At 44.6% G+C, this 14,455-nt stretch overlaps 1 protein-coding gene across 1 annotated transcript in view; it reads right to left on the bottom strand.

Annotated features, from left to right (window-relative positions):
- Positions 1-14,455, bottom strand: part of LOC115468476 (protein FAM76B) — a 94,132-nt gene that overhangs the window by 31,153 nt on the left and 48,524 nt on the right. The window contains exon 8 of the mRNA XM_030200218.1: positions 11,984-12,119. Within this exon, the coding sequence (XP_030056078.1) occupies positions 11,984-12,119 (136 nt within the window). The remainder of the gene's footprint in view (positions 1-11,983; positions 12,120-14,455) is intronic.

Raw genomic sequence — 14,455 nt, forward strand, 5'->3', positions numbered from 1 at the left:
TGAAAGGCTAAATATTGATGTGAAGATCTGACTCCTGGGCTGACCAAGCACCTTGAGTGCGAAGCCCATCTACATGAACTTCTCACCCCAGACGGGATGAATCTATTTTTAGCTCCTTCATGGGCTATGGAATTTGGAATGGGAGTCCAGAGTCAAACTGGATTTAATTGTCCACCAAAGCAGAGACTAAACCAGCTCTGGTGAAACCCGGCTGACATCTTCCACAATCCCCATGGCCTGACACCACTGGGAAGCTAGGGCCCACTGGACAGTTCTCATGTGAAGACGTGCCATGGGTGACACATGAACCATGAAGGCCATGTGGCCCAACAACCTCAACATCTGCCAAGCTGTGACCTGCTGAGCTGCTCAGACTTGAGCGGCAAGGGTGACAAGAGCATCTGACCATGCCACATGGATGAAAGCCCGAGACTGCTGAGTGTCTAAGCAGTGCTCCAATGAACTCCAACTGCTGGAGAGGGAGCAGATGGGACTTGGGGTAGTTTAAGATGAACCCTAGTAGATATAACATCTGAATAGTCATATGCGTGGAATCCCGAGCACTGTCCTTCCATTTGCTCTTCACCAGTCAATCGTCGAGATAGGGTAACACAGACTCCCAGTCTGTGAAGCGACACTACAACTACAGCAAGATACTTGGTGAAAACCAGGGATGCCAATGTGAAGCCAAGAGGCAACATGCGGTTTGGGAAGTGATGTGTCCTCAACCAGAATTGAAGATACCTCCTGTGAGCTAGAAGTACTTAGATGCAAGTGTACACATCTTTAAGTCCAGAAAGCATAGCCAATCATTTTCCTGAATCATGGGGAGAAGGGTGCCCAGGAAAACCATCCTGAACTTGTCCTCCACTTCCAAAAGAATTGGAACGGCACTCACCATTGCCTTAACAAAAGATGGGGAGGAAAGGTTCTCAGGTGGAAACTTTCTCCTTTCCTGTGGAGGGATCAGAGAGGATGCCATGAGCGCTCCTCATTGGAGTCAACCAGGAACTCCTCCTGGGAGGGCTGAGACCGAGCCCGCCTTGATGAAAAAAATACTGAATGAATTCTCTACTTCTGTCTTTACAGAAGAAGATGTAAGATCTCCCTGAACCGGAAATGGTTTTCAAGGGTGATGATGCAGAGGAACTGAAAGAAGGAATCTCGGTGAACCTGAAGATGTACTGAGCCAAATTGACAAATTAAAGATTAGTAAATTGCCTGGACCGGATGGCATACATCCAAGGGTACTCAAAGAACTCAAGCATGAAATTGCTGATCTGCTGTTAGTAATATGTAACCTGTCGTTAAAATCATCCATAGTACTTGAAGATTAGAGGGTGGGCAATGTGACGTTGATTTTTAAAAAGGGTTCTTAAAGGTGAGCCAAAAATTATAGATCGGTAAGCCCAATGTTGGTGCTGGGCAAAATAGTGGAAACTATTATAAAGAATAACATTACAGAACACATAAACAAACATGATTTAAATGGGACAGAGTCAGCATGGGAAGTCTTGCCTCACCAATTTGCTTCATTTCTTTGAAGGTACGAATAAACATGTGGATAAAGGTGAGCCGGTTGTTGTAGTGTATCCAGATTTTTAGAAAGCTTTTGAAAGTTCCTCATGAGAGACTCATGAGAAAATTTAAGAGTCATGGGATAGGAGGCAAGGTTCTGGTGTGGATTAGGAATTGGTTATTGGACATAAAACAGACGGTAGGGTTAAATGGTCATTTCTCTCAATGGAGGAGGGTAAACAGTCAAGTGCCACAGGGATCTGTACTGGGATTGGTACTATTTAACATACTTATAAAGGATATGGAAATCGGGACGATGAGTGAGGTGATCAAATTTGCAGGTGATACAAAACTAATTACGGTTGTTAAAACATGTGCGGACTGTGAAATACTTAAAGAAGACCTTAAGAAATTGGAAGGCTGGGCATCCAATGACAGGTGAAATTTAAATGTGGACAAATGCAAGTTGATACAAATTGGAAAGAATAATCCAAATTATAGTTACCCGATGCTACGGTCCACCTTGGGCGTCAGCACTCAAGAAAAAGATCTGGGTGTCATAGATAATATGCTGAAATGTTCTGCTCAGTGTGCAGCAGCGGCCAAAAAAGCAATCAGGATGATAGGAATTATTAGGAAACGGATGGTGAATAAGACCGAAAATACTATAATGGCTGTTAATCACTCCATGGTGTGTCCGCACCTTGGGTACTGCATTCAGTTCTGGTCGCCATATCTCAAAAAAAGATATAGCGGAATTAGAAAAGGTTCAAAGAGTGACCAAAATGATAAAGGGGATGAAACTCCTCTCATATGAGGAAAGGCTAAAGAGGTTAGGGCTCTTCAGCTTGGAAAAGAGACAGATGAGGGGAGATATGATTGAGGTCTACAAAATCCTGAGTGGTGTAGAACGAGAAGAAGTAAATTGATTTTTTTTACTCGTTCCAAAATACAAAGACTAGGGGACACTCAAGGAAGTTACATGGAAATATTTTTAAAACAAATAGGAGGAAATATTTTTTCACTCAACAAATAGTTAAGCTCTGGAACTCTTTGCCAGAGGATGTGGTAACAACGGTTAGTGTATCTGGGTTTAAAAAGGTTTAGACAAATTCCTGGAGGAAAAGTCCCTAATCTGCTATTGAGACAGACATGGGAAGCAACTGCTTGCCCTGGGATTTATAGTATGGAGTGTTGCCACAATTTGGGTTTAAGCCAGGTACTTGAGACCTGGCTTGGCCACTGTTTGGAAAACAGGATACTGGGCTAGATGGATCACTGGTCTGACCCAGTATGGATACTCTTATGTTCTTATGTCCCTGAGAAGGATGCTGAGGTGTCAGCTCCAGCCTCAACTCCTGCGAAGCTTCCTCCACTGACAATGAGGGGGTGCTAACACAGGGGGCAGTTGATGCCAAGGCCACAAGTAGTGCTGGCATAGACCTCACCGCAGGCTGACGGTCATGCGGAACAGCTGTAAAAGGCGTGGCAAGCGCAAGCACCCCAGACACCGACGCACTCTGTTGTATAAATCCCGCCAAAAGCGAAGGAGAAAAGGCCCTGAGGCACTCATTGAGGGCAGACATTGAGAAAAGCTAGGGTGTCGGTGTAGAAGCAGGCTGCTGAACTTGTGGGGTTGAAGTGGGTGTCTGGTCCTGACTGCCTGGAGACCCATGCATTGGCACCTCCTGTATGGAGTGGGAGCAGTCTTACCAGTGCAGATGCTTGACAGATGCTGGGGAATCCCTTGGCCTGGATTGGCCGCTGTCGTGGATAGGATGCTGGGCTCGATGGACCCTTGGTCTTTTCCCAGTGTGGCATTACTTATGTAATCCCTCGGTGCCTTGGAGCTCCCAATACCATGCGTCGATGGTGATCAGTGGCGATGCTTGGCATCAGCCGCTCCTCAGTGCCAATGTCAAGTCCTCGCGTCATCTTGGGGTCGGGTCCAATGCTGATTGGTCCCGGAAGGCCTGCATAGAGACTGGTGTCAAAGCAGGTAGAGGCTCACTCCATGCAGTCACTTCCAGTATCTAAGGGTCTTGTAGTTATACGGACACACTTGATGCTGATACAAATACAGACGTTGAGGTTTCAGACCTGGCTCCAAAAAGTTTCTCTTTGAGCCTCTCTGGCTAACTGTGGTCTTTTCTTCATACAAAGACAAAAAAAGACAGAATGGGTAGTGCTCAGGCCTCACACTGGAAACACTAAGAAAGGATGTCTCTGCCACAGATTGTCCTATTGCACCGCTTAAAGCCATTGGGAACCTTCAATGATATGGAAGGAAAAACAGCCATGGCTAAATCAAAAGATTTGATGGTGCCAAAAAAGGGGCAAAGCACCAGAGAAAAATGAAGGGAAGAACTTGACCAAAGCTCAGGCCTAAATGCGGCCCTACTGAGTACGGTAAAATAAAGGAAACCTTAAAAAAGGGGAAAATAAACTAAAAATGTAAGGGAAAGGAGGAAGACAACCCAGAACAAGGTACAAAATAAAACTAAAAGAGAAACAAGGCACAAAAAGCGGCTCTTGTTAGAAAACTGAACCTGCAGCTGTGAGGAGAGAACAGCAAAACGCATCCACTCCTTACTCCGGAAATAAACAGAATTGATATTCCTACTCTCTCGCAGCTGGTAGGAAGGCACCTGCGCATGCACAGTGCGACTTGCGCTCCAAAGAGATCTGTAAAAGGTTGTTAGAAGCTCTAGACTGGGCAACGTGGATTGTGTTACCCACAAATGAGAATCATAGGCCTGCTTGTCCTCGAGAAAATCAATTGACAAAGCAATGGAAGTTATCTAGTAACATAGTAAATGATAGCCGATAAAGATCTGACGGTCCATCCAGTCTGCCCAACACACACACTATCAATTCATGATTAAACCAACAATGAATGCAATATAAAATACTTGATTATGGTCTCTCTTTTGCATTTCTGGGATGTAGACCACAGAAGTCCGCCTGGCACTGTCCTTACATTTCAACTACTGGAGTAGCCGTCAAAGCCCACGCCAGTCTACCTGAATCCGTCTTGACATTTGCAGGACATAGACCATAAAAAGCCTGCCTGGCACAGTCCTCACATTCCAACTACGGAAATTGCTGCCTAAACCCTCTCCAGCCCATCCTAAACTGGATTGCCATAAATGGGACACAAACTATATAAGTGTGCCTGGGTCAGGCCTTAGTTCTTCACAGTTTGAGTCGACTTCTAAGTGACACTCGACACATCCACACACATGTAGCCCATTCAAGTTTTGTTTTTTTTTTTATACCATCCATTTTCTAATTAGAGATCCTCTGTGTTCATCCCATGCCTTTTTTAATTCCATCACTGTTTTTGTCTCTACCATCTCCCAGAGGAGGACAATACAGGCATCGACCACCCTCTGCACAAAAAAGAATTTCCTGATTTTGTTTCAGATATTATTAGGCAACTTTCAATAAGTCCAGCAAGACTAAGTTTCTCTGTAGGCAAACTGTTTTTCAGTAGTGGTGGGTGCTACTTAAGTACATTTCACCAGGTGGCACTGTAGGACTAAAAGTCTCTGTAGGTCAACAGCCTTTCAGTAAGTGTTTTAAATTAAACCAGGCTTTGCAAGATCAAAGATTTTCTTTATCATAAACAAAATAACTATTCATGTGTGACTTTCCTCTCGAAGATATAATATAGCAGAGGTTGAGGAACCCTAATCTCAGAAGTATATCAGAATCTTAAAGTCCTCCCTTGCTAAGTAGTTAAAGATAAAAATATCAACTTACAGATTGTAGTTACTGTTTCCACTTTTAAGTTTCTTGGTCTGATGTTCCTAGATGGTTCAGTTGATGCACATCACAGGAGGATTTTTCTTTTGTTGTCCAGAAAAAGCCTCCAGTGATCTGTATCAACTGGACCATCCAGGAAAACGGCTAGACACAGACCCAGCTCAGATCACAAGAGAAGAATGAGAAGCTGCTTGTAATGTGCAAGGAAGACAAGGTTGTCTATTTCCAAACAAGACAAATGAAATAAACATGAAATAAAACGAAGGACTGGAGCATCAACACACACTGAGCAGAGTATATAAAAATCAGAACCATAAACACACAAAAGTAGGTTTTTTTAAACAAACTCAACACAGAAAAAACACACAGGAATAACATGTATAGAATATTTGTACGTTTGGGAAGCTTGCCAGGTGCCCTTGGCCTGGATTGGCTGCTGTCGTGGACAGGATGCTGGGCTCGATGGACCCTTGGTCTTTTCCCAGTGTGGCATTACTTATGTACACTGTCTCATCCTCTCATCCCAATACAATACGAACAAACCCACAAACAAACACCCCAGATCATACCCTACCTATCTCAGACAGCCTGAAAATTCTCGGTGTTACAATCGACTGTAACCTCACAATAGAGAACCAAGTGAAATCTACAACAAAGAAAATGTTCCACTCAATGTGGAAACTCACGCGTGAAACCATTCTTCCCGAGGGAAACATTTTGAAACTTGATACAATCAATGGTACTAAGCCATGCAGACTACTGCAACGGAATTTATGCGGGATGCAAAGAATTATAAAGAAACTTCAGACTGCTCAAAACCAGGCTTATATTTGGAAAAATGCGATTCAAAAGCGCAAAACCCCTCCAAGAAAAACTGCACTGGCTCCCAATCAAAGAATGTATTGCTCTCAAAATCTGCACCCTGGTTCATAAAATTATCTACGGCGAAGCCCCGGGATACATGACAGACCTACCAACCAGAAACAAAACAGGATCAACACGAACATATCTAAATCTCCACTACCCAAGCTGCAAAGGACTCAAATACAAATCAACCTATGCATCCAGCTTTTCCTACATAAGCACACAAGTATGGAACGCATTACCAAAAGCCGTGAAAACAACTTATGATCACCTAAACTTCAGGAAATCATTAAAAACTAACCTGTTCAAAAAGGCATAACCTACCAACCGAACTTAAATGCTTGTACCCTGCAACACAACAAAACCAAAGCTCGTAATGGACATATAACAACTCTTCCTCTCTACAATTCCCTAATATGTCTGTACACACGAACCTTATTCTACCACAACATTACTGTATTTGTTCATACCGGAATTGGCGAACAACTTTACGGTACTATGAAAGCCATATTGAGCATGCAAATAGGCGGGCAAATAGGGGGAAAATGTGGGATACAAATGTAACTAATAAATAAAATAAATAAACCTATGTTGCAGGAGGGCAAGGTAAACACAGCCTCTTATCCTTGCCCAGTAAACTCTTTGTTGCCTATAAAACCAAAGTATCCTTTGGTGCTACAAAGCACTAGGTAAAATAAAAACGGTCAGGCTGATTGCAGGACTATGCTGAACCATGCACATTATACAAAAAAGGACTATACGGCATAGTTAATGAGATCCATCAGCTGTTGAAGTTTGACTGCCTGAAGATCTCTCTTTGGTTCTCTACTGCTCTGGGTAAGTTAGCATGTTGGGGAAAAATAAAGAAAAGAAAAAGAAGGCAACACAAAGACAGCATACTTTCTATACCTAGTCTAACATCCAGGCCCTATTACTTTTATTTTACCACTCCATCCCATCCCTACACTTATTGCCCACTGATTAAATTAGCATTTCCTCAAAGTCCAAGGATATAGGAGATGGGGCAAGAGAAAGGTATGTGTATTTCTCCTAAAGCACTATAACAACATACTGTGCAAAAGTAAGGCACCAAGGCCAACCCAGATTTTCCACCTTTATTGTCTAAGGCAAGAGTTCCCAACCAAGTCCTTGGGACACAGTCAGCCAATCAAGTTTTCAGAATAGCTACAATGTATGAACATCTATCTCGTGCATACAATGAAGATATTGGTGCATGCAAATTTATCTCATGCATGTTCATTATATTTCTCCTGAAAATCTGACTAGCCGAGTGCATTCCAACGACTAGGTTGAGAACCACTGGTCTAAAGAAGTTTTCTATGATTTTTCCCCAAGATTCAGTAAAGTGAAGATACATACCTATAGCAGGTATTCTCCGAGGACAGCAGGCTCATTGTTCTCACATGTGGGTCGACGTCCATGTCAGCCCAGGAATCGGCATTTTGCAAGCAAAATATAAAAAAGTTTTGCCAGCGCGTGCATGCGCGGACCGATTTCCCGCCCGTTGCGCAAACATGTTCCTCAGTTAAATCAAAAGCATAAAAAGAAACAAATCAACTCCAAAGGGGAGGTGGGCGGGTTTGTGAGAACAATCAGCCTGCTGTCCCCGGAGAATACCTGCTACAGGTATGTCTTTTCATTTTCTCCAAGGACAAGCAGGCTGCTTGTTCTCATATGTGGGGTATCCCTAGCAACCAGGCTCACTCAAAACAATGAACATTGGTCAATTGGGCCTCGCAACGGCGAGGACATAACATAGATTAACCTGAAACCATAAACAACTAACAGAGTGCAGAGAGCATAGCCAATCGTTTTCCTGAATCATGGGAAGAAGGGTGCCTAGGGAAACCATCCTGAACTTTTGTCGGACAAGAAATCTGTTCAGGGCCCTTAGGTCTAGGATGGGACGCATCCCCCCTGTTTTCTTTTGCACAAGGAAGTACCTGGAATAGAATCCTAGCCCTTCTTCCCCTGGTGGAACGAGTTTGACCGCTTGGGCCTGTAGAAGGGCGGAGAGTTCCTCTGCAAGTACCTGCTTCTGCTGGGAGCTGTAGGACTGAGCTCCCGGTGGGCAATTTGGAGGCTTGGAGTCCAGATTGAGGGTGTATCCTAACCGGACAATTTGAAGAACCCACCAGTCGGAGGTTATAAGAGGCCACCTTTGATGAAAAAACATTAACCTCCCCCCAACCAGGAAGTTGTCCGGTACGGACACGTTTACTGAGGCTATGCTGAACTGCAGCCAGTCAAAGGCCTGTCCCTTGCTTTTGCTGGGGAGTCGCAGTGACCTTAGGCGGACGCTGTTGACAAGAACGAGCGCGCTGGGACTGAGTCTGGGCAGGCTGCCGAGAAGCAGGAGTGCACCTTTGCCTAGCATAGGAATAGAGAGCACTCCTCTTCCCTCCAAAAAAACCTAGATGAGGAGGTAGTAGCAGAAGACACCCGGCAGGAGAGAGAATCCATAGCATCATTGTGCTTCTTGAGCTGGTCAACTAGATCCTCTACTTTCTCACCAAAAAGGTTATCCCCCCCGCAAGGAACATCCGCCATCCACTGCTGGACCGAATGATCCAAGTCAGAGACATGCAGCCACGAGAGTCTGCGCATCACTATACCTTGGGTAGCGATCCTAGATGCTACATCAAAAAAGTGTCGAACGTACCCCTGGCCAGGAATTTGACACGCTTTCTGCTGCCTGACCACCTGGCGAAAAGGTTCAGCCTGCTCTGGAGGGAGTACATCAACCAAGCTAGACAGTTGCTTCACCGAGTTCCACAAATGGATGCTCGTGAAGAGCTGGTTATGTCTAGATTTTGGCAGCGAGCATAGCGGCCTGATACGCCTTTCTCTCAAAGGAGTCCAAGGTCCTAGATTCTCTGCCTGGGGGAGCCAAGGCATAGTCCCCTAGTGCTCTTGGCTCTTTTGAGAGCGGAGTCCACCACCATGGAATTGTGAGGAAGCTGAGACCTCATCAATCCAGGATCACCGTGGATCCGATATTGGGATTGTTTTTTTTCAGGATCACGGGATTAGACAGAGGGAACGACCAGTTTTGCATAAGGACTTTCTTCAGTACATTATGCAAAGGAGCCATTGCAGCCTCTCTAGGCGGAGAAGGATAATTCATGACCTCAAGCATCTCAGCCCTGGGCTCATCCTCAACCTCCATAGGGAAGGGAATAGCCGCAGCCATTTCCTGGATAAAGGAGGTAAAGGATAGACTCTCCGGTGGAGAAAGTCTCCTTTCTAGTGGAGGGGAAGTTCAGAGGGAATCCCATAGGACTCATCAGAAGAAAAGTACCTGGGATCCCCCTCTTCCTCCCACGAACGCTCATCTTCAGTATCAGACAAGACATTCCTCAGAGCAGTCCGAAACAGAGCCTGACTCGACGCCGAGGAACAACGTCCTCGAGGGCGGTGCTGAGAAGTCGACGCTCGCCTGGACTCCGGCGAAGCTTCCTCCACCTACGCCGCAGGCGAAGGACCAGATGCTGCTGCAGCAGATGATATGGAAGGTCCAAGCACTCCCAACACCGAAGCAGACTGGCGCAGCAATCCTTCCAGAAGTTCTGGAAGCAGGGCCCTGATGCGCTCGTCGAGAGCCGCCATCGGAGAAGGCTGCGGGGTCAGTAAAGGAGCCGATGGCAGAATCTGTCAAGGCTCGGGAGCAGGTACCGGGCTGCCAGAATACCGATGCATCAGCACCTCCTGAATAGAGGGGAAGCGATCCTCTCGGCGCCGACGCTTCTTGGGTGCCGATTGCCTTGATGCCCCGGATCTCCCGGCACCATGTGTCGAGGGAGAACGATGACGGTGCTTCTTTGCCTTTGCTCAACGCCCATCGAGACTCCTCGGTACCAATGAGGACGTGGAATCCTCACGTCTCCTCAGGGCCGGGTCCGACGGTTGGTCCCGGGGGGCCTGCATAACAGGAGGCCTCGAGGCAGGTGGAGACCCACTCGACGCCTCACTGCTCCCAGCGTGATTTGGTCTCTCAGCAGCTATTACCTCTGCTCCTGACATTGATGCACCAAGTGAGTTGCCTGCACTCTTGTTGAATGATCACAGTCCTAATGAACTACCCTCAAGTTGATGTCTCTATCACAACTTTAGTTCAGCTCGTTAGAGAGAATTTAGAAGCACCCCCCGCCCCCCCTTACATGGCCCACGAAACAAAAGAGCCAACTGGACATTTAGAAGGAGTTTGTCACCTCCAAACAGTACAGAAATATCTAAAAAACTTATGGAGTTTCCTTGCAGTCCTTCTAATATATACTCATCCAAGGCTTCCACCTGGACCATGGTTGAAATGCGAAGAGCCAAGGTGACCTAATCAACGAGAAACAGCAACTCTTCCTCCCTAAACAGCCTCACCACTAGTAAAATTATCTTCATTCTGAGAAAGCTCACCCCTGGCTGAGGCGGTACTTTCCCACAGAGAGCCCGCATCCTCCTCCTTCCAGATCTCATCCATAAAGATTAGAATCCACTGTCTAAGCTTCCAGTAGGCACCCTGGGCCACTTGCTTCCACAGGCCAGGTCCCTAACTAAGGAGAATAATGGTGGGTACAGTGAGAACATTTACAAAATTTGAGTACTAATCTCTTCACACTGCACTATCATAATAGCTTTTATTTCCCTAGAAGGATAAAGAAAAAAAATTGAATGTAAAGTATGGTACATGGAAAACAGTTTTAAAACATTAATATATATTAATGTATAAACTGCCATGTACCAAACCAGAAGTCATAACCATTAAGTGTTGTACACAAGATAAAGAATGCACTAAAGGAACGCTATATTCATCTGGTAAGGGTACAAGTGGTAACCATTTGCATTTAAAACTGTCAGCAGCACAGGACAACATAGATGGACAGACGCTTGCAGGTTCAATCATCTGTGTACAAGCATATCAACAGAACATAAAAATCAGAGACAGAAATGAAGGACAGAGCACAAATGTATACTATTTTGATCACAAAGAATACACAAACGTCTGAGTACTCGTTCCACACCATCATTTGTTTGTTTCTCTTGCATTTTAAACATGTTCTTATTACTTTAGTGAGCTCTACATGCTGGTATTTGTCTGACCAGTAAATGAGGAATCAAGCACTGCCCAGTGCTAAATTTTTGCAAGTTTTGGTTTTGTGGCTGTGTCATATCGGGATAACTCTGTAAAATTAGGGCCATCTAAATCCTATCTGTGCAAATCATTAGAATAATGGCATTTGTTTGTGTATGTGGGTACAAACAAAAAAATGCCGAAATCCTACCTAAACACAATTCTGTAAATAGGGCTTGATCCATATGGAGTGAATAAGTTACAGAGAATGCTAGGACTGAGTCCTGATGCAGCACTGGCAAAAAATGGCCCATACTGGCTAGGGTCCTGTTAGTGGTTCATAGTAAAGGTAAGTGTTACATTTCTAAAATTGTATTAAATGAGTGATAATAGTAACTACAAAGCATTTTTAAAATTTTATTAAATGAGTGATAATAATAATAACAAAGCATTTTTTTTTAAGGAAAAAGACAAAATAATAATTAGAGGCACATATTTTTGCTGTTACGTTAGTATACCATTAAAGGAAAGCAGGCACCTATGCTCCTTTATAGAATAGTCTCCTATGAAGCATGCTCTGGGCACTTATTTATAAGCACAGTTATAGAATTATCTGCACTATGTGTTTGTATTGAGTTTGAATAAATCAATAAAAGTACAGCACATCCTCTGCTTCAATGGATTAAGGAACACAATCCAGAAATGTTAAAGATTTTTTTTTATTTTATACAGTTTGCAGTGTCTTACCTTTTTGTCTTTTTCCAAGATGGTTTGATCTCTTTGCTGCAAGAGACGCTTCAGTGACATAACTTCTTCTTTCAATTGGCTTATGAGGACAAAATTATCAGTTCCACCGGTATCTGCCGACTGATTCATTGAGTTACTAAATTAAAAAAAGCAAACAAGAACTCTGAGCTCTAATGAAAGAGGCCATCCAAAATTTATATACATATACACACACAAATTCCTGAAACATTCTCTGTCGTCAGTACCAAGTTAACCAATTCAAATATGTAATCCACTGCTCCATAACACATTTTCATAGGAATATAAAGTTACTTACCTGCAGCAGCTGTTCTCTAAGGACAACAGGATACAAATCCTCACAACTCAGGCAACATCAACCAATTGAGCCTGGCGCAGGAACTCTACATCAGAGCTGACTTTCAGAACTTTTGAGTCAGTTCAACTGCTACTACTACTATTTAGCATTTCTATAGCACTACAAGGCGTACGCAGCGCTGCACAAACATAGAAGAAAGACAGTCCCTGCTCAAAGAGCTTACAATCTAATAGACAAAAAATAAAGTAAGCAAATCAAATCAATTAATGTGTACAGGAAGGAGGAGGAGAAGAGGGTAGGTGGAGGCGAGTGGTTACCAGTCAAAAGCAATGTTAAAGAGGTGGGCTTTCAGTCTAGATTTAAAGGATGGGCCAAGGATGGGGCTAATGTGCTCCATTTCCTGTCTACCACTGTTGTACAGGACCATACCTATCCGTTTACTAGCTTAAAAGTACAATTCCAGGGGGGGTGGGTGGGTAATGAGGATGTACTGTATTTTTCGGACTATAAGACACACTTTTTCCCCCCAAAAGTTGGGAGGAAAATGGGGGGTGCGTCTTATAGTCCGATGGTAGAGATTTAGCAGGCCGCCTGTCCTCCGCTTTCGGGATCGCCCTCCCTAGGGTTACCTCCCCTCCCCCCTGCCCTGTCACCACCTCTCCCCTTACTCACGCGATCTTCCCTGGTGGTCTAGTGACGTCGGGGCAGGAAAAAGAGCCCCCTCTTTCCTGCCCAGCGCGCTGCTCTGCATCCTCCTGTATGCTGCCTGTGACGGTCTCGGCGAGATTCAAAATGGTCGCCGAGAATTGAAGTCTTGCGAGGCCACTTCAATTCTCGGAGGCCATTTTGAATCTCGCCAAGACCGTCACAGGCAGCATACAGGAGGATGCAGAGCAGCACGCTGGGCAGGAAAGAGGGGGCTCTTTCCTGCCCCAACGTCACTAGACCACCAGAGAAGATCGCGTGAGTAAGGGGAGAGGTGGTGACAGGGCCGGGGGGAGGGGAGGTAACCCTAGGGAGGGCGATCCCAAACTTGGAGGGAGGGATTCGGACAAGACGCACCGGAGCACCTAGGTTTTAGAGGAGGGAAAAAGTGCGTCTTATAGTCCGGATTTTTTTTTTCCCTATTTCCCTCCTCTAAACCTAGGTGCGTCTTATGGTCCGGTGCGTCTTATAGTCCGAAAAATACGGTATGTCCAGCTATGCTTGGAGAACCCCTGCAGTAGGTAAGTAACTATTTTCTCAGAGAATAAGGCAAAGTAGGGTACCTTCATGACAAGGAACTCCCTAGCTATATGCCGTCTTCAGCTGAAAAAAAAAGAGAACATAACAAGTGGCAGTGCAGGCAGGCACCAAGATTGTTTTCGGTGGCTAAAAACCAGTGTCCTTTTTTCGAAAGACACCATGAGATTAAACAAAATGGGCCCAGGGGGATGGAGTTGGATTTTAACCCCCAAATAGATTATGGAGGACTGTCTGGCCAAACATACTGCAGTGTTGTCTAGAACAAGACTCCAATGTGAATGCATGGATAAGATGCCAATGTTGCAGCTTTAAAAAAAAAAAAAAAAAAACCAACTCTTCTTGAGGGCAATCTCAGGTGGGTTACTGACACTGACATGGCTCTGACATTATATAATCTGTGGCAGGACCCTTTAAGGATAGGCCTTCCTGGGCATAAGTGAAAGAAAAGCAGTCTGCTAGCTAATTAAAATGAGCGCATTTGACCCCCTTCTTGTTAGGGTCAAAGCCAACAAAAAGCTGAGTGGACTTTATACAACATGTAATTAAACTATGGAATTCGTTGCCTGATAATGTGGTAAAGGCGGTTAGCTTAGCGGAGTTTAATAAAAGGTTTGGATGGCTTCCTAAAGGAAAAGTCCATAGACCATTATTAAATGGACTTGGGGAAAATCCACTATTTCTGGGATAAGCAGTATAAAATGTTTTGTACGTTTTTGGGATCTTGCCGGGTGTTTGTGACCTGGATTGGCCACTGTTGGAAACAGGATGCTGGGCTTGATGGACCTTTGGTCTGTCCCAGAATGGTAATACTTATGTACTTATATAGGCTTTAGTCCACTCCAGACAGAAGGATAAGAAACTAGCACTCTGCTTTCAACCTTTGTGGGCATGAGATCTGGAAAAATATTAGC

The sequence above is a fragment of the Microcaecilia unicolor genome, chromosome 4 (assembly GCF_901765095.1).
Source record: "Microcaecilia unicolor chromosome 4, aMicUni1.1, whole genome shotgun sequence".
Lineage (NCBI taxonomy): Eukaryota > Metazoa > Chordata > Amphibia > Gymnophiona > Siphonopidae > Microcaecilia > Microcaecilia unicolor.